This window comes from Erigeron canadensis, chromosome 6 (genome assembly GCF_010389155.1).
Source record: "Erigeron canadensis isolate Cc75 chromosome 6, C_canadensis_v1, whole genome shotgun sequence".
Taxonomy (NCBI): domain Eukaryota; kingdom Viridiplantae; phylum Streptophyta; class Magnoliopsida; order Asterales; family Asteraceae; genus Erigeron; species Erigeron canadensis.
The window spans coordinates 24,742,543-24,764,060 of record NC_057766.1 but is presented as its reverse complement, the minus strand read 5'-3'; the positions used below and the strand labels follow the sequence as shown (position 1 = coordinate 24,764,060).

General features: G+C 32.9%; 2 protein-coding genes across 2 annotated transcripts; both read right to left on the bottom strand.

Moving 5' to 3' along the window:
• Positions 1–3,645: 3,645 nt before the first annotated feature.
• Positions 3,646–6,096, bottom strand: LOC122602903. Its single transcript, XM_043775515.1, has 4 exons — positions 5,990–6,096; positions 5,781–5,843; positions 4,414–4,653; positions 3,646–3,922 (listed from the first exon to the last, which is right to left on the bottom strand). The coding sequence occupies exons 2-4, from the start codon at positions 5,796–5,798 to the stop codon at positions 3,875–3,877; spliced, it is 306 nt and encodes a 101-aa protein (XP_043631450.1). The 5' UTR covers positions 5,799–5,843; positions 5,990–6,096; the 3' UTR covers positions 3,646–3,874.
• A 6,493-nt stretch (positions 6,097–12,589) lies between these two features.
• Positions 12,590–19,703, bottom strand: LOC122602902 (developmentally-regulated G-protein 3). Its single transcript, XM_043775514.1, has 10 exons — positions 19,532–19,703; positions 17,120–17,173; positions 16,849–17,022; positions 16,223–16,294; positions 15,589–15,648; positions 15,123–15,232; positions 14,487–14,786; positions 13,447–13,638; positions 13,015–13,066; positions 12,590–12,899 (listed from the first exon to the last, which is right to left on the bottom strand). Exons 1-10 carry the CDS (start codon positions 19,571–19,573, stop codon positions 12,849–12,851), a joined length of 1,107 nt encoding a protein of 368 aa, XP_043631449.1. The 5' UTR covers positions 19,574–19,703; the 3' UTR covers positions 12,590–12,848.
• Positions 19,704–21,518: the final 1,815 nt, after the last annotated feature.

The following is a 21,518-nucleotide window of genomic DNA, read 5'->3' as shown; positions in this document are numbered from 1 at the left end:
TATACCCGATACCTGCTGGGGATCCCCGATACCCGACGGGGACGGGTATGGGGATATAATTTATATCCCCAACGAGGATGGGGACGGGGATGGGGATTACAAGTGGAAACCGGGGATGGGGATGGAGATCAAGATATCCGACAATACCCGCCCCGTTGCCATCCCTATCTGCAACTCTTGCTTGTTTGTATAGAAACATATCTAAGGGGACTATGCCATCAAGAGAGGGCATTGATTGGCCTTTGTTGTTGCTGCAATATTGGGTGTGGGAAAGAATGCCATGGATTCCCCCCATGCGTCACCCCACATAAAAACGAGGCGTCATATAATTATCGCTCCAACTTAGAAAACAGGTGGAATGGGAGCTTCTCTCGTGTTAAGACACCGACTCATGTTCAAACTATGTACCAGTCTTTTTTTAATGCGCTAACGAAAGTACATATTTTTTAGGTGCCTCCAAATTAGGATTTTATAGACTTTTTAAGTTATACTAATTTTCCAATTTTTATAATTCAATTTAAGTGGACCCCGTATCAAGATTTCATCCACCGACTACCTAAAATTGTAGGCTTGGTCAGCGCCTATGGACATATATTGGCCTTGTGCTACATTGGGATGAGGTGGAATCACATATAACACAGAGAGTTGCTAGACAGTTTAGAATGATACAAACCATTCCATCTAATGATGGTTTGTTGGAACCACAACATTGGCATGCCCTTTGTAAACTGTTGAAAGGGATAAGACATGTGGTCGATTGGGGTGATAAAAATAGTGAGTATGTCGACCAATGGAACGGCTGACAACGCTGACTCTACCGAGGAGATGCAGGGACCACTGGTGCGGACGACTATATGCGATGGTATCATAACCATACCGTGTTAATTGTTGGTAGAACATGTCAGGCCCAACGTGAAGGCGAATACCTTGTTGGGAGGTATAATCAACAATTGTTCGTAAGTATTTTTTTAAAAAATAATACTTGCTACTGATATTTTTAAAATTGTTACTAATATTTTAAGGTGCGCAGCAAGAAGGCTTGTTGCAGGTTGACGAGCGAGCTTGTCATTTTCAAGAATCACATCTGGCCCAGATGTTTGGGGAGTTTAGAACCATACCAAGGGAGGTATTTTCATACGGTCATCGATGAATGTATGAATTATAGTTCATAAAATTTCCAGTTTCCTGAGTCGCAGAATTTTCAAATGCCTCCCTTCTAAAATGAACAGGGTACTTCATGGGATGTTGGTCCTTCTTGTTTTGGTACCCAACATGTGTTGAGGCCGTCACCCAACTCGGGTTTTCGGAATTACCAACCGGGTAATTCATGGGTTGTGCCTCTAGCACCCAACATATGTTTGCGAGTACCTCCCAAAACACGGGTCATTTTACCCCGAATATACCCTACAATCTGTTCAATGTCTCCCCTAATATATTTGCACCTAATTACCCATATCCTGATGCACCGGCACGAAACTTCTCTCATGTTCTAGTGCAAAATTTTGACATTCCAAGTTCTTCTCAATACCAGCTACAAATATGGGAAATGACAAAGAAGAAGACGAAGAGGTGCCTCCACAAAGAATTGACAGGGTTCGTCGTAGCTGATCATGATGTGGAACGAGTGGTGCTAGATAGATTTTATTATGTATTTTGTTTTATGTTTTTATTGATAAATATTCAATAAGATGTTTTTATCATGTTCTTTTATATATATTTTTATAAATAACAATATAAACCTTACATAATACCGATATAAATCTTACAAATAATACATATTAAAAATACTACATAATATTATTAACGGAAACCGTCTTTAGTTAGCAATTTATAAGTTGTCGCATAGTCGATCTATCTGTCAATCAACTTTAGCAGTTTGTTAAATTCAAAAGTTATTTCGTCAATACTTGGTAATGTAGACTCAAGATATTCACTATGCATTTCTGTCACTTGGGATGATTTCGGTACCAATTTTGGTGATTTCTTTTATTCTCTTCCCATGTTCGAGCTTCCTTTGTTCCAAGAAGATTACAATTCTGATTGAAAATAGCAAGCCACTCCACTACCGGTTTTGTTGGTTGTATAAATTTATTTTTGTCAATACTTATTTGACAAAACACCCGTCAAATACATGCGTTTCATTTTATTTATTTTTTACTATGTCCAGCTATGAAAAACTATAAAATTTGTTTTTATTGACATTTGTTGAGCTTTTCCTTTTTATCAAGAAACTTACAATGAATGAAAGAAGGGAGTTTCCCTATAGGTATTTGACCAAACAAGATTATCTTGTTCCCATCTAAGGCTGTTTGGAATGGAGCAACTCCACCCGGCGATCCACCGGATTTCGCCCCCAAGTCGCCGCCCACACCACCCCGCCCCGGCGATCCGTGGTTTGAGCAAGGAGTGTACTTTTGGTGGAGGAAAAGAGGCTAGTCAACCCTTGGCATCGAATAAATTAAAAAAAATTAATTTTTATTTTTCTTTAAATTTCCCCTATATATATAAGATATAGTTATATATATACTGTGTGGAGGAAAAAAAAAACTTACCGCCGTTGCTGAAGGGTGAAGGCTGCCATGGAGAGGATGAAAACAAAACTCATCCACACATTGTTGAATGTTGATGGTATTTATATTAAGATAATTTTTTACTTTTAACCCTACATTTTTGTATATTGTAAAAGTTACCTTATAATTTTTATAAAAAAAAATTGGACGGCCCCTCTAATCTTAATTTCTATTATTATTATTAGAGTTTAATTTCAAAAATGGTTCTTGTGGTTTTACCGAAAAATCACGTTTCATCCTTTAAACTTTAAATTGACACTGGTATTCCTTTATACGTGGATAGTGGTCACGTTTCATCATTTAGTCGATCGTATAAAGGACGAAACATGACCATCATCCATTAGATTAAAGGACGAAACGTGATCATTATCCGCGTATAAAGGACTACCAGTGTCACTTGGAAGTTTAAAGGATGAAACGTGATTTTTTGTTGAAACCACAACGACGATTTGCGAAATTAACTATTATTATTATTATTATTATTAAAAATAAAGAATACAAAAACAATCATTATTCTACCCCAGACAACTTCACTCCTTTTTTTTCAGGCAACCCCCAACAACCCAGACTGCTACATGGCGCGACGTGGTAAAAATAGCCCAAACCTGGCCGTTTAGCCTAATCTATCACAAAAATATCCACAAAGAGGTCCAAAATTATTTTTTTAAAGGTCAATATTATCATCCTTTTGCTGTTAAGAAAAATATTACCATCCCAAAAGACGTAGATTGACAGAAACACCCTTTGACTCCGGGTGCATTATACATTTATACCTACTTATCTTCCAAAGGTTCCTCATAAGGCATATATGTTTTGTAAGTGTGAATACCACTTGAGATACACCCCCGTTGGTAAAAGTCATTAATAAATTCTGCTAAGATGTTAGTATTTAGAATGACACACACATGACCTGAATATCAAACTTCATATAAATCCTCAAAAAAACCATGCCAACCTAAAGGCTACGCCAACACCCGCTAAAATGACACATATCCGACGCGGATGAGATTATGCATATGTGAGGTTTGACAATTAAAAGTGATACACTCATCATCCAACCCGCCAAACCATAACATAACCAAAGATAAAACACACAGTTGAAGCAAATTGATCAAAACAAGAGTTATATGGACCATAGCACCTCTAATTCTATCTACATTACATCATGCAAAAGTCGAAGAATCACACAAAATGTTCATTACAAATTACATGTATTAACACAGCATTGCAAAAGAACAAACAGCACAACACGTACCCAGGAATTGTCAATTAAAGACAGTGTAAAGCTTTACTTCACAAAACTATCATGCCTTCACACAGCAATTGAAGCAACTTAACAAGCTTCTCCTGTTCTGCAGCCAAAATCAACAATGAAACCAAAGTGAACAAAGAATGATGGAAACCAGTAATATAAACTTGAGAGCCTGCATCTTTTGATTATTGTTGACCATAACACAAATTGTAGTAAAATGAAACAATAATGTTTGCACCAGCCATAAGACCGTATTCATTGAATAAACGAGCTATTTGTCTCACGAAAACTACAACATGTGTAGAAGAGTACAGAATAGTACAATTAAGTTTTTATTGCAACCCTTAAGTATAACGACTTACTAGTTGTTGAAGACATAATTACTTAGCAAGTGTTACTATTGCGTTTTGAAAAAAGCAGTTTGGATAATTAGAAAATCAGCTCCATCAAACACCCAAAATTGATATAATCAGTTCTAAGTTACCCGTCATTCAACAGAGACTTCAACTTTTAGGTTGTTTCAATATACAGTATGAGTTTCTGATGATTTAGTGCAATTGCAATATATCGTATGAGGATTCTAGTTCTTACATTTGGGGACTGTTGGTTCTGGCTGTAATGATGCAGAGGAGCGCTTGGTTGGGCTGTAGCGAGTTTAGCTTTGTTGGAAGCAACGAGCTCTTCTTCATTACCAATGCTAGTTCTAGACAACTCTCTCTTATTCTGTTTCCTGTTCTCTCGGATCTTTGAGAAATCCAAAGAATAGTCTGGCAATGGTCCCTTCTGATCCCAATCCCCAAATTGTGGCACCGATAACCATGGTGCATTTTTCTAAAGACACACGATTCAAAATATAAATATAATAAATTGATATTTGATAAGGATTAACATGCACAACAATCACCCATGTTTTTAGTTTAGTAAAAATTAACATCTAGAAAGTGATAAAGAAACAATTTTTGGCCATTTATTTGTGTTCAGATTGTCCTTTTACTACAAAGTATAGGATTACAATACCAATAATAATATATGGGGAAATGATGTAAATACCAGCGAGTATATATATATATATATACACACACACACACAATGTCATCTAAAGACGATATGCAAATACATCAAGCATCAAGGTATAACTTATTCAAAGCATGTACAGCTGGAGCTTAAAGTATTCAAACTTTGACAAATAAGCCATTCTTTAAACACAAACAGAAAAATGTCAATGGCCAAGAGATAAAAGTGGAACATGAAAGCAAGTCACGCAATCATGGCAGCAATTAATTCCTAAAGCCCTACCAGCGGTCGAAAGTTCTCATAATCCAAAATCCAAACACACAAAAAACACTAATCAGAGTAAATTCATAATTTTTCAGGGCCATGGTACAAGATTATCTGATTATCAAAGTCAGTCCTAAAAATAAAGATGACAACTTCAGAATCATGATTTTCATATAGTTTTAGTTATGAACCAGCTCAATGTGTATACAAACATTACTAGGTTTAGTTATCAAATTTTCTGGCTCTGTGCCTCTGTCCTTGATTAAGTTGATAGTAAAACATGTCCTAGTTTCCTATAATTTTAGTTTAAAAAAAAAAAAAAGCACAATTTTCTTAAAATATTTATGTAAGTGAATAAATAATTTTGGGACTAACAAAATTAGTAGTAGTTGTAACTATAAATTCTGAGGCCCTAGAAGCTTTTTGAACACATATCATCTCAGATCAACAATTTTATGCCAAAAACCAAAATGAGTTACTATTTGTTTAAGGAAAGGGAAAATCCTTAAACATCAACCTTAAACATACACAATTATTAATTTTAACCTTATTATAAGTACAAAAAAAAAAAAAAAAGTCCATCATCATTAATAATAAATTCTAAAGCAAAATTTTATATATATTAAAAAAAGAAGAAGAAGTTAGAACTATTGAAAATAGACAATGAAGAAATTAATTACCTCATCCTTGTTATCCATGCAATCCGGATTTTTGATTATTTGATATTTGTTGATTTATACAAACTGTATGTATATATAATAAAAACAGAGAATTGTGAGTTTATATAGATATAGATATATATATATATATATACAAAGTAAAGTAAAAAAGTTGTGTGTTTGTGTGTGTGTGAGAGAGAGAGATAAAGAAAAGAAAAAGAAAGACATACAAAGGAGGGGAGGACAGGACAGGAAGCACCGCAGAAGAGGAAAGATTTTCGTGTCGTGACAATTTTACATAGAATTTATCTTCTTTAATTAACTCCCTCATATCTGCCTATCAATCAAATTTATAATAATAGATAATACGAGTAGTATAATATTATATTAAATAATAAAAATGCTGAAGAGTAGTTAATTTACGAGTGTTGCCACTGAGTTCACGCGCTTAAGACACTGAAAGTGGAGGAGGTGTGTGAGCTCTGTGATGGTTTACTGTCCAATTGGTCGACTCTTCCCACCTCATCATATTAAAATAGCAGGACCCATTGGTACAATAGACTCGACTCAGCGTTAGATTTTTCATTTCTTATTTTCAGAAAATGATTAATACTTCTAAATATTACCCTACGAATCCTTATAACATCATAAAAAGGAAGTGATCTATACACCACTAAATTTTAACCGTACACCACCAAACATGCTATATAATGTTGTACCGTACAACACTCTAAAACACATTTGGTGGTGTACGGTCAAAAACAGGTGGTGTACAGATCATCTCTCATCATAAAAATATAACAAGTGAATTCTACTTAATCTCTTTCCTAATATTACCCTTTGAATTTTCACATGTCATCATCCTATAAATTATGATGATTTTTAAGCTAATGAATTATAATGATTGACCATTCTCTCTCTCTTTTTGTTTTTTTTCTCTTTGATGGCAAATTGAAATACGAACTTAAATATCTCTTAAAAATCCTTTTAAAACATTCAAATTATGATATATATGTGTATAACATTAATCTTTTTTTTTTTTAATTTCTAACTCTTGATTTTGTCACATGTCATAATTTTATAATTAAAAAGATTTTTAAAAGATTTATCTAAAAGGATTAACCATTTCCTATTTAAATATACATATCTTCACGAGAGAATTGAAAAAAAAACCCATATCCAAAATTATTACCTTTTAATTGTTGAAACCATCACTTGACGATATCATCATTGTTTCCACTCACGTTAGTTAATATTTTCTCTTCATTTTCAGTTTTTATGTACCAAAAAAATAAAATCCGTACAAATTTTTTGACATGATGATTACCAAGGGTGTATATACATCAGCTATTCATTTTACATACACTACTTGAAATCTAACTAGAAATCATGATGATTTCATCTCCACGACGGTAATTGAGTGGAATGGTGCATGACATACTGTATAAATCTAAAAGTCGGGGTTTTAGATCCCATCCTATGTCTCTTTCATCATAATTCTATATGATTTACGTCTCATCATGTTAGCTATAAGACGAGTCGACGAGAAACCAATAATAAGTCAGTTTTTTTTTTTCATCTTACATTGTCTTTTTATTAAGGTGATAAATACATAAATTAAATTACGAGATTCTTGAGAATGACCAATTACCATAATGAAGTGCTTTTAATGAAATTTCAATGGAAGACTCCGCTATCCTCTAGTGTAAAAGTGTTAAAAGGGTGTTTTATGTTGTGTTTTCAAAATAGATCTTACATTTTCAAATTTACGTTTCAAAAAAACATTGTTTTTCATAGTAGATAATCATTTTTTCATCCAAATATTTTTATTTGTTATATAAATATATATATACGGTAAAGTTATTTTGAGAACCCTTTTTTTGCGAGAATCTTTGAGAACTTTTCAAATCAAGCCCAACCGATGATTGTTCTTTACATGAAAATTGTTTTTTGATTGTTTTCTGAATAACTTATGTATAATTTTAAAGTTTATAATTGTGTGGAGGCATGGATTATCATCCGTTATATAATTATACGGAGATTTGGATTCTAGATCACATGTGCACGGATATTGCTATGATCACATGTAATCATAGCAATATTCGGGCACATATGATCAAGAATCCAAATCTCCATATAATTGTATAACGGATGATAATCCATGTCTCCACACAATTATAAACTTTAAAATTACACATAAGTTATTCAGAAAACAATCAAAAAACAATTTTCATGTAAAGAATAATAATCGGTTGGGATTAATTTGAAAAGTTATCAAAGATTCTCGCAAAAAAAAAGTTCTCAAAATAACTTTTCACTATATATATATATATATTAATTATATAATGACTATTATACACTTAGCTTATTATCTAAGCTTTATGTATCTATATAAGGGTGAAACCCTATTGTATCAAGACACACAAAAAAAACTTACTGACTTTCTCTCCAACCTTTGTCTTTCCCATCTATATTTTACCATCTTGTAATACTATTATATTGGTGTGATTGTGATAACATTGTTGATCCAAGATTAAGATATTAATTACAACACTATTAGATTATTTCTGTTTTTTATTAAATAATCATAAACGCTTTAAAACTTAGTCCTAAACCCCATCTTAATCATTATCTTGATCTCTTCTAAAATGAGTAAATGACAAGACATTGCCAATTTGACATCGTCCGCTACCTTCAATTAAAGAACTAGAAATGATAGCGTGGGGAGGAAAATAGAGCAACAGGATGAAATTTTGAGCTATGGTATATTAGTATAGAGACAGCCATATCATTAAACTCTATTGATAGGGAAATAACACCGGATAAATCATATCAAGTATACCAACTCGTTTAACTATACATAACCTAGAGACATAATCAAAATATAAAATTTATAGAATTTAGATCCGTACGTATTTCTATACAATTATGAAACTCTTCTTTTTGTTCTATAATACACATAATTGTATTGGCTTAAAATATTAGTCGATAGATAAACTACATTAATTGGGTATATTAAATAGGGTAAGCTTATGAGAATTTTTTATATTCAGATTACTTAAAAATAACAAGTTTTTTATTTAGTAGACATGACATAACCGTGTTATCGTTTGAGCCTTGTTGAACAGGATTTGGTCCGACCCTAAAATGTTAGTGAAATTCAAACTTGGAGGACAAAAAAAATTTATGACCATTGAGCAACCTTAGTAATAGTTGATAATTGGTAGATGATTAAATGATAGTATTAGATAGATATATACGTTATATGTATTCATTAACCTTAAAGGAAAACATCAAAAGAAAAATGGAAAAAATATCTGTGTGTATGTAACTTGTGACCATCTACTATAGTATGAAAGAAACTTTAGTCGGGTTAATTGTATATAAGTAACCTGCTAAAACTGAATGAATCGTGTAAACAAGCTGATGTGGAGGTCTCTCATTGGGACATGTATCAGATGTCTGGTGGTACCACGTCGATTTCTTACACGATTCGTTCAGTTTTAGTAGGTTACTTACATACAATGAACCTAACTAAAGTTTTTTTTAATAAATAATAACTGTTGATAAGTTACATATACACACAAATATTTTTCCCCAAACCTAAATTGATATATGTTTTGTCTACAAAATCTTATGTCTTTTAATTTATGTGCCAACTTCTAATTAATGCACCCTATGAAAATGGCCTCACCAAGTCATCATGTCTATCAACATTGGGCCACCGCTTCTTCGTCCTTGCCACTTGGTTTCCCTCGTGACCATCATTTTCTTGGTTATTGCAGTCCTTTATACTTGCAATAATCGAGTGCGAGAGCATACTTTTTTCACCTTTCTATGTGTTGATAATAATAATGCTATTTTTGAACATATAAAAACGTATGTGATTTCCTTAACCAACAAACGAGAAATATATATTTTTAGAATGTTTTATTTATGTTTTCTTTATAATGCAAATGAGAGTTAGAACTTTGTAAAATCTGAAGACATTTATTCCTCCACATAATTTTGTTATGATGGTAAGAAATGGTAAGTACACGATGTAAATTTATTATGCAAAAATTTCAACCTCCTTGTTTATATTGAGGGTAGTTTACGAAAACAAAATAAAAAGTAACATAATTGTCAGTGTATTCATTTTCTTTTTATATCAATTCATGGTTTTCAAAATGTATCAACGTCCAAATAAAAAGAAAAAGTCTAGGGTCTCGCATAAAGATGAACTATATGAAAAAGACGTTGAAGTTAATTGAAAACCGATGCATTTCGGATGGAAACTGTTTCCATATCATGGTCGTAATCAGGCTTTGTTTCCATGTCTTGGTCGTAATCAGGCTATGGGAGACGGTGACAATTTTAGGCTAGGTGAAGCTTTCGATAATTCAAGAAATAACGTCGGGATATAACTATTAAAATGACTCGAACTATCAAAGTTTGGTCCAATATATGAACCGATGTTAAAGACGAAGGTCATTAAATAAATTTGTAAGAGATATGCTATACGTATATCACGTAATTAGTAATGAAAAGCATGTTGTGTGTCATATACCGAACTGAAAAGTCAAGGAGTAGGACAGTAGGGTAGAAAGCTGGCTCAAGCAAGTGCCTAATCGGCTAATCTATCATTACCAAAAAGTTTTAACGAACTTGATAATGGAATGACATTGAGTCTACGACTTAGGGTATGTTTGGCAAAACTAGCTGGTAGCTGGTAGTTGCTAGCTATTAGCTGGTAGTTGGTGGTTGTTAACTGGAAGTTGTAACTAGAAGCTAATAGCTGAAGCTTGTTAGATATATTTAAATGTTTGGCAGAGTAGCCAGAAGATGTTAATAAAAGTCTAAATGACAATAATGAACATGAATAAAATACACTTAAACCACTTTATAGATGTTTAGTAATATAAATTAAAAATAATGATATATATAAATACTCTTTTATAGTTTTATCTGTATTCGATCTGTTTATGACATTAGATAACTTATAAATAAACATTTGGCTTTAAATTACACAACATTAAGTTTCAAGGGGTTTTTTTATAAAAAGATTACCCAATGGCTTTTAAAATCACCACACATCCTTTTGTACTTTACCAGAAACCACTTATAAAAAGTCAAAAATCATGTGAGTGGTCTGCATGCTTGTTGAAGACCCATTAGATAAAGACATGGATTTTTAATATTTAGGAAAGAAAACCCCAAGCTTGCTTAAATCCCGTCTTCTATATACAAGTAAGTCAAACTAAGCATTGATTTTTCCACTTTCATCTTCTCTACAAACAAACAAAACCTTCCACCAAATCAACGATCGTGACAAGCTGTGAGACCAGCAGGCATGAAGCTGCGATGTTTCCGGTCAAATCAACGACGGTGACATAACTGTGGTGACATAACTGGGACGGTCCTTTGACGGTGAATTGATTGTGTGTATATATGTATAGTTTTATAACGTGGAAGAAAGTGATTTTGGAAATTGGAAAGTTATTTATGTATTTTTGTATGTAAAAGCTTGCAGCCTTTCGTAAACGCTTGTGAAAGTAGCGTTCAAATAAGGAGCTTTTTCTCCCGTTTTAAAAGCTTGTAGCTCTTCTGACCAAACGAAGCTTTTCGTCATTAAAAGCTCCTAAAAGCTGTGTGCCGAACATACCCTTAAAAAGATTAGTTAGAATGACTTTTCGATTTAGATTGTGTTTTTAACACTGCACTTACAAATAACTGCCTTTACCCACATTTTAAAAAAAAAAAAACTATTTTATAACACACAAAAAATCACTTTTATAACCAAACACTGGCAAATGTAATGTAATTACTAATTAGATAGTCGATTCTATACACAATTCCAAAAATACCTTTAATAGAATGCCATTAATCAAAATAACCCCACCAGCAAAATATATACAGTCATTGCCACCTGTGTGAAGAATCCCACCAATATATTTACAGTCATTGCCACCTGTGTGAAGGGTCAAAAAGGAATCAAATACTTCAGGCCATAATCAGCTCATTCTCGGCAGCATGGAGCATGCAAACCCAAAACCAGCCTATACCACAACTCCGAGCTGGCACCCACAAAATCGGATGCAGTGAGGCCAAGCAAGAATGATAAAAAGAGCACCAAAGTAGATCAAAATATAGAAACTCGCAAAAGCAAAAACAGAAAAATTTAAACGGGTGATCAAGCACGATGGCTTAGGAATGGTTCAACCTCTAACAGGAGCCTTGAAATTTAAAACCTTAGATATACAAGTTTGTTCAATATTGGGGAAAAAAAACAAAACAATTACAAGAATACCAGTTTGTTTGAGGTTCAAACTGTTTCGAACCAAGAACTGAGAAAAAAAAAAAACAATTATTGGAAAGAAAAAAAACACTTAGCACAACATATATAGCCAATGCTGTTTTATTAAACAGTTTAACACTTGTAGTCCAGGCTGGTCAGTGGTCATCATACCAGAATCAACAGTTTCATCACAACTGTCTGACACTCTAACTTAAGATAGACAAAGAACAACTTGAAAAAAAGACCAGAACAAAGAAAAAAAAAACAGAACAAAGAAAAAAAAAAAAAGCCAGTTCCAACCACTCGACCGGGATTATTATTTTACCCTTGAAGCCACCGACAATGACTAAAAACCACTTGACCAGGTCTGAACAAGGAACCTGTTCCTATATGTATAAAGTTGGTTAGGTTTTTGAATCCCAAAAAGTGTGAAGAAAAAAAAAAAAATACAGTTTAGACCATCACAAAAAACTTCAAAATGGGACACGAAAAAGGACCTAACAATCGAGTTGGCCATATTCAATCCCTGGTATATGATACTTTACCACAAACATTAATTGAAAATTTAGTTTATAGAAATACGAAACAGCCATAAACTAAAATATTGGAACGACCATACATATTTTGCTTAGTATCCTCGCTTTCTTTGTCCTAATGTTTAGACACACATCGACATCCATTACAAAATCAAGCTAAGAAAACCACCACATGAATCTGATAGAACCTAACATGCTACTTAACCAACTCAGTAGGGTGGTGCCGTGGATGATACACTCACAAAAATGAAGCAGGAGATTTGGCAGTTCCAACTTTCAAATTTTCTTGATGATCTGCACAACATCTTCATCTTCAAGCTCATGTTCCTGCCATTTGGAATTATTTTATGAAACCAGCAGCGAAAGAATTTTTAAAGTTTAAAAGATATATGTAACATAGCCCATTCTTTAAATGATAGTAAAAACACAAAAGACAATGTACCTTGCCGACTCTTTGTGGCTTGTGTTTTGCACTAGAACCCCATACCAATGCGCTGCAGTTAAGGATGAAATCAATGACCCAAATTAAGTGAAACAGGAAAGCGAGCCAAATATATCACCATATGAATGTATTCTGTTTGTCCCAATAAGTTAATACATTTGGTTTGACAACTAAGCTAATGGAAATGTTTGATATACCCCTTAATAAGGACAATTTAAATAAACACATCAAAATCAAGTAATCAATATATGATCACTAATTAAAAGCAGAACAGGCGTTACATCAATTACCAAAATATTGTGAAATCATGCATGCTGAAAGTAGTTGTAAAAGTTGATGGATTCCTACCAACAATGGTTTACTTATTTTTTGTTTTACAAGAATTATTTTAGAAACTGAAAGCTCAACAGGCTGGGTAGGGGGGGCACTTACTACTTAAATTGCTTGAGCATGTCCTTGTGAATTCGAAAACAGAAATCCTCAACAGTCTTTTTTTTGGACGAAAGGATTACAGGGTCCTCATAGTCTGGATTCATCCCTTTGGGTTTTGTGTAAATGCGAGTCAAACTGAGATATTCCCATACCATCTCCAGCAGACCATCAAGATTCCATTCCAAGTGAGCACTGTAACAAATCAAAGATAATTCAAAAAGATGCCACTGTAAGGAAACCAGAGTCAAGAGTAAAATCAAACAGGTTAAAGATTTAAAGACTTAAATTATGATTAAAACTATACAAACTTCGTAATCATATTTGACTCTACCAATTTACACAGCGATTAAAAACTTTCGACAAAAAGGGTTTCCAGCCTACCCAATCCCACCAGCAACTACTTGTTAGGACCCAAACTCATGATCCATTTCCCAAACCATTCTTCCATTTTGCATCTCCAACAGATACCCTTATCCACCGGTAGATAAAAAAGAATAGTTCACGTCAAGTCATTTATCAACCTCCTCAGCTGTACTCTGGTTGTACCACATCATTACAACTAAAAAAGTTTGAACTTTTTTTAGTATCACATAATGAAAAAAGAAAGCAAATAATTTGTCCGAGAGTTTACCATCATCATCTTACTTTTGGCAAAACCAACTATGCTTTAAGATCATTTAAAAATTAAACGACTCTTTCTTTTTTCATCCAAAAAATAACTTTATAATATCGCCAAACCTCACAGTTTAAACCCCTCTGTCATGAAAAATATATTCAGAAACAATCTTGGAAATATCTAGCTTTAATTGGAATCACTACATATTTGGACGGGGAATGTTGGGACTGGGAATGTATTGGATAACGTTTGAAGTGAGCTTATTAGCTTTTTGAGGTGTAAATTGGAGATGAACTTTTTGCAAACACTAAATCTTCATTTAAAAACCCAACTGTAATAACCCCTCATTTAGTATAATTAAAGTTTCAGAACATTTTAGCAGCACGATTAGTCAATAACAATTATTATAGTATCAAATAAGTACCTCACAGGGCAATAGTGAGGAAGTTTATCCAATATCTCCAGCTCTTCAAGTGTAATCTGATCAATTTTGTTGACAACATAGATGCAAGGAGTGTATATCCTACTTCCTTCGATAACATCTATGAGATCATCTGCAGTCGCATCAAACCTAAGGGTGACATCAGCATTATGTATTTTGTATTCGCTGCATATTGCCTTCACCGTGTCAAGATCAAGATGTGTATTCGCAACCGTTGATGTAAAATTAATCCCACCCTTTTCTTTTTTCCTGAACGTCAGATTTGGGGGCTCCTTGTTTAACCTGTAATCATATGAAATTTTAGAGAAAACAAGATTGAAAATAAAATAAGGTTGGAGGAGCATATAAATTGATATATCATATAAGCATTTTCTTGATATAATTTGCAACTTTAAAATTATACAAAGGGAGTTCCGTATTACCATTTAGTCCAAGATACCATAAAAATGAAGTTATCAAATTTATGAAATTATGAAGTAAAATATGATTATTATGAAAGGGAAATATCAAATATGATTATATGAAGAAGAAGCTACTAGGTTATCAACTTACCTAATACCAAACCCTTATGAAAGGGAAATATGATTATATGAAGAAGTTACTAGGTTATCAACTTACCTAATACCAAATCCTTCAAGCTCTTTTTCAATGAGACGTTTGTGGGTGATTGGCTTGATTGCATCCAACACAATCAAGATACAGTTGCATGTCCTAGCAGTACTGATAACCTAGAAAACAAGAACAGTCCATCTTTAATTAATTGAAATGACGGTCTAAACTACAAATTAGAATATTCACAACATAAAAAACTTCCAGAAATTATAGATATCAAAGGATTGAAAAACTATTTATAAACAATGATTTTGACTTTGAAACGAGGCAAGAATCAAGCATAAAACATAATTAATGAATAAAGCATAAGCCATGAAGAGGCTACAAGATATACACAGTCCTGTTTTACCTGAAAGAAATGTGCTAGTTATCAAAAGCTATTTCATCACCGGGTAACCAAGAAAGATAGAAGAAAACAAACATGGTTCAGCAAATAATTGCAACCTAAAGAGAATGGCTATTTAAGGTTTACCTGCCTTCCTCTTCCCTTTCCATCCTTGGCACCCTCGATAATACCAGGAAGATCCAACAGCTGCAAACAAAAGAGGCAACAGATAAGTAACATAAAACAATATAAGCTTGCAATAGCCCACAAACACGGAATTACAAGAAGAGTTATGTCATTTACGGGCCTTATGGATTTCATTGGGAGACATACTTAACAAAATCTCCATCAAATGAATTTTGCTTTCAGTAAAAAACAGTTACTCGTATAAGATACACTACAGATACACAGGGGATTTTAAGGTTGATTAATACAAACTAATCTTCATGAATTAATAGTTAGGGATAAGTATTATCTTACTTTAGATATAGTTAGGAATTTATTATTAAGTTTCCTTTTATTATTAATACCTTGCTAACCAACCTATATGATTGATATTTTACAGAACATTAGGGTTATAATTCTTTATAGGATGAATTGAATTCGAGTCAGTCAAACTTTTAGGAGATCCTGCTTCTTGAATTGCAAGAACCTTTTTGTTGTTTTCTTTGTTTTACTTATTTATCTATATGAATCCAACCAGCTTATTGATGTCAAACACATTATATCTCCTGTCTAAAACCACCTGGAAAAGAAAAAAGAAAAACAGAAACAGTATTACCTGAATCTTAGCTCCGCGATATGTAATAACACCTGGAATGCAGGTGAGAGTTGTAAATTCATATGAAGCAACCTGGAAAACAACATGATACAACCCTTCAGAATGCAAAACAAATCTTTAACAATAACCAAGTTCTCAAAAAGTCAATGATGTCATTACGCTTAAATCATTACTTTAAATTTTATGTTTTTAACTTCATGTTAGCTAACAAACATTCGTTACAGACCAATGGATAAATGAACGAAACAGAACTTAAGGATAAAGAAAAAATGCTTAGAATTGCATCACCCATTTCTGGTAATTATGGTAATATTCTAGTGAAAAGGAAACATCTTCCATCACTGTGTCCAAATAACTTCAAAACAAGAAACACATAAGACATAAATAAACGCAAGTTACTCTGCTTACACATACTGAGAAGATTTGGGTGAGCAAACAATAATTTTTATAGCATATTGATATTTGTTACCCCAACGATGAATAAAACACATACTTCAGCAATCAAAGATTTTACCCTGAAGATAAGTTTGTATAGAGTGATTGAAAGTCATTGTTGCATGCATATATATGTACCGCAATATGTCAGATATCATAAAATATCAACAACAAAAAAAAGAATGATCTACCTCTGAAAATGTGCCCGTTAACTTATTTAGAAGTGTTGATTTCCCAACAGAAGGGAAACCCACAAGACCAACCCTTGCATCTCCACTTTTAGTAACATCAAATCCTTCTCCAGCCCCACCACCTCCCTTCGTAGTCGGTGTGAGAAGTTCCCTTCGCAATTTTGCAAGCTTAGCCTGATATTACAAAATACATCAAACTATTTCGGATTTCTGCCATATGAATTAACATGGGCCCAAAGCAGCCTACTCCAAGTACATAGCTTATATTTACCTTCAGCAATCCCAAGTGATGTGCTGTTGCTTTATTCTTTTGGGTCTTTGCCATCTAAAAGAACAAAAAAAAAGAGCACCCATTTATATCCAACACTTAAAAACCAAAATACCAAACTTGTTTAAAAGTGCAGTTGTACCAAAGATGCCCTGATGCAAAAGAATCTATTTGCAAACTGAAAAACAAAAAACTCCTTATAGGTTGTTAACACTCCCGCTAACAAAACAAAAGTATTCGGAGTAATTTATAGCTCCTACATCATTGTGATAAGAGACTAGATTTTTGATGAACTATATAATTTATACCATCTAGTCAATGACTAAAAACATAGATACCCCAAAATTCTATTCCGTCATCTTGTTTCAGATTCATATACAGATTTGACCCGTTTGCTATCATATTACAATGACTTTCAAGCACACATAGCTTCCAAAATTATAACAGTCTTATATATCAAAAGAAGCTGCTCTCCATCTGATCTTCAACGCGTTTGAAACTGATTTTGAGGTAATATCTAGCATGAAGCTGCTCTCATGAACTGCTGAATCTAGTAATTACTTGATATATGAAGCAATACAACTTTTCTAAAAAATACACACATGAAAAAAAAAACAGGGCAAGTATGACTTAGTAGTTAATATAAAATTTTAACTTCCAGGCTTCAGGTTGCATTATGCATATGCCACAAGTTACCAGAACGAATGTCCTATGTTGCACCAAATCGTAAATTATCACTTTTTAAACCAACTAGGAATTCTACTTGGCATAGCATTTAAAGATATCTATTTAGGATCTCCCAATGAAACGCTTGCAATTTTTCCATCTCAATTGTCCACCAAAAAACATAAATATAATCCGCAATGGCCAAAAATTATTTTGATATCTGCTGTAGGGCAACAAACAGGTTGATATCTACTGTCGAGACCAAGCCAAAGTAAGTTTTTAATAAGCATGGGCCACAAGAGTTTCGATAATATGTCAACTTCTACTACCAACGTACCAATTAGTCTCATTGAGAAACATACACGAGGAAAAAGAAAATGCAAGTTAAATGAAGTGTTAGTATGATTATAGAATGTATATAGCTAGCAAATCTACTCATACTATGTTCCAAAAAAAAAAAAAATCTACTCATACTAAAAAAAATAACATAACTCCGACACTACAACACAAATAATCAAAACTCGCTAATTGCATTCCTAAGAGATCAGAAGAAAACTGTACTTACGACATACATGATTCTGGGGTGACATGTCTGATGCACCTTTTTTACACCTTGAAGCACCAATATATTTTGGTGCACCAGGGTGTAAAAAAAGGTGCATTGATATGCAAAAATAGTGCATCACGTACATTTCACCTCAAGTCCTACACTTTCCAACATAGAGAACAATTTTATCTCAAACCTCATATTACATTCCTATTACATACTTTCCAACATAGAGAACAATTTTATCCCAAACCTCATATTACATTCCTATTACATATACAAGAGCTAGATCCCAAAGGTTCTGTCAAACAGTTTCACATCCATTGGTTGCAGGACTTCAAGGTACATAATTCAGATATCTGAACAAATAAATAAGAGCTACATCCTCATTATCACCATGTACACAAACCAAGAAATGCATGTACTTGGACTGAAAGAGCTGCATTTCCTACAAGACTAATTACTCAATAACTGAACCATAGAGTTCAGTGTCATACTATCCAAATGAAACCATGATGTACATCTTATGTAGATTCCCTTTCAAGGTCAAGCAACACCAATCAAGAAGTATCACATCACCAAAAAATTTCCCGCCCACGCTAAATATACGCATCACCCCTATTCCCCGCCCCATAAAAATGTGACAAATCACCCTATCTCTTCCCCTCTCTCACACCATCAAAATAGCATGCGGCTGGCTTTCGACACCCTGCCGCCTACTACAGCATCCACACCCCCAATCCCCTCAAAATTTGAAATTTACTCTTTATAAGAAAAAAACTATCCAAATACTACCCAAATGTGTCCATTACCACATCGCACGGGACAGTATGCTAATTCAATACGCATATAACGCTCAAATAGTTATCATATATCCTCCCGAAAGGCCAAAACTGTTCGAAATAATATCATACTGAACTTGTACATTAATAACAATTTTGCCACGCGCGCAACGATTCCCTGCCACGCGCGCAAACATACACACACTCATTAATCCTAAAAACAAAAAAAAATATGATAAATTATAAGTTCATCATATAACTATATTGGAGCTAAGGCTAACAACATAGGCGGTAATCATCACAAATTAAACGCAATTAGATCATATCGCTTAACAGATAAAGAATTGGAATATTTTTTTTACTAGGGCTTGCCAACTATTATTGAGTGTAGGAAATAAGAAAATAAATATAGATATATACCTCATCTTCGATATCTTTGATTTTCTGCATAACGGTCGCCATTTTGTCAGATAAACTTTTTGATTTTGATTTGATTTGATTTGATGGTGGTTTTGAAGTTATGAGTAATACTATGAAGAAGAGGGTTCTACACAAAATGGATGTTTACCCAGGTCTTCTAATAGAAAAACCCTATTTTAGCTTTTTTATTTATTATTATTTTTTTTTTTCCTGCATGTTTTATACTTTCGTTGTTTAAACTCAGCATCGAATGTTTTGACAAAGGTAAGTGATATTAGTACCAAAACAATTAAATGATCGATGTATTTACCACATATGTGTTTTACTGACTTGTACAATATGCTATAAACATTATACATTATGGTAAATTAATTAGATTAATTGTGGTATTAATATCACTTCCTTTTGATAAAAGCATGTAACTTTTTACCAAAATTTCTAATAATGAAAATCTATTTAGGTTTTGATTACTAAAAGAATTTTATTTCTAAAAAAAAGTTTTCGATAAAAATAATATGTTACTTTTCATCATTAGTTACCCGTTTAATGTTGTATCATCATGCTACATCATTAAAAAAGCTATACACACGTACATGTATGAATTCGAAATATCTTTTGTAACTTCCAAAGAATAGAAATTAAACTAATTAGATAAACTTGATAGCAAGATAATACTATTATAATTAGAGGCAGTGACGAATCTATAAATAATTGTTAATGGGGGCAAAAAAAAATTTCACAAACAAAATTTTTTTGGCAGGCTAGAGTTGGTTGTGGTATACAGTCCCCTACCCTATAATATCCGCCAATAAATTTATAATCGAGTATATACCGATTTCTTTAAAAATTGGCAATACAAAAGAATATCAATACAAACGTTAAAACAAATAGTAGAAAACTAAAAATTACATATCCTAGAACCTAACTATTCGCGAGATTTGAGTATTTATTTAAATGTTGTCACACATCATTTTAGTTCGTATTTTTCCAAATGCAAATTGTAAATGGGAATGAGAAATAAAATATAACACAATTTTAATCTTAAATCAAAGTTGCTATAGTTTAGATCAATATTTGATTTGATTACTTTATTTGTTTTGCATGTGTAATCTAAACATAACCAAGTGTGTAGTTTGGAAGTTTCTTAAAATCCCATAGTGAATAATGAAAAAAATGGTAGGTAGATATGAGATTATAAAAGAAGCCCAATAGGATATATTTGTTTATTGTTGGCTTAGCAAAGTTTTGATTAGATGAGGGCATGACTAATTTGGGCTAGGGGGCATTTATGGTTTTTGGTCCAATATACCATAAGAAACTATAATATTTGCAATAAACATTTCAAAAGTATAGGAAAGTTATAGGGGGCAGTATCCCTCGTTCCTTTTAAAATAGATCCGCCCCTGATTAAGAGGACATATTGAGAATGTTTTTTTCATTATATCAAAATTGCTCACATGCTTAAAGAGAATTGTTTGCATTCCGACACTTTTTAATATCTCTTTTCACTCCCACACAAAACCATTACAGAACGAAGAAACATAAACAATTAAACATATTTTACATTTATATGTTTCTAAGCTATATAACGGAGCAGATTAATGAAAATGAACAAGCAATCCAATATTTCCACGGGAACATCAAGGCACCATATGTGTATCTGAAAATAAAAAATTACAATCACAACATCGATAACGCAACACAGTTTAATTGTGTTGAATTGATACAAAATCGATTACCGTTTATAATAAAACAATAGCATGTAAACAGTAAAAGTTTTTCCTTATATGAATTTTATAATATATTTGATTTGCGATTCAAAAACATATGAATCTTTAGAAAAATTGGTTTACACAAGTTTGGGAGGTCATGGTTTCAAAGTCTTTCTTTCTCTACCCTTATTATTATTATTATTATTATTATTATTATTATTATTATTATTATTATTTTTACATATTTTAAAATTTACATTTTACATCCCTGTTAT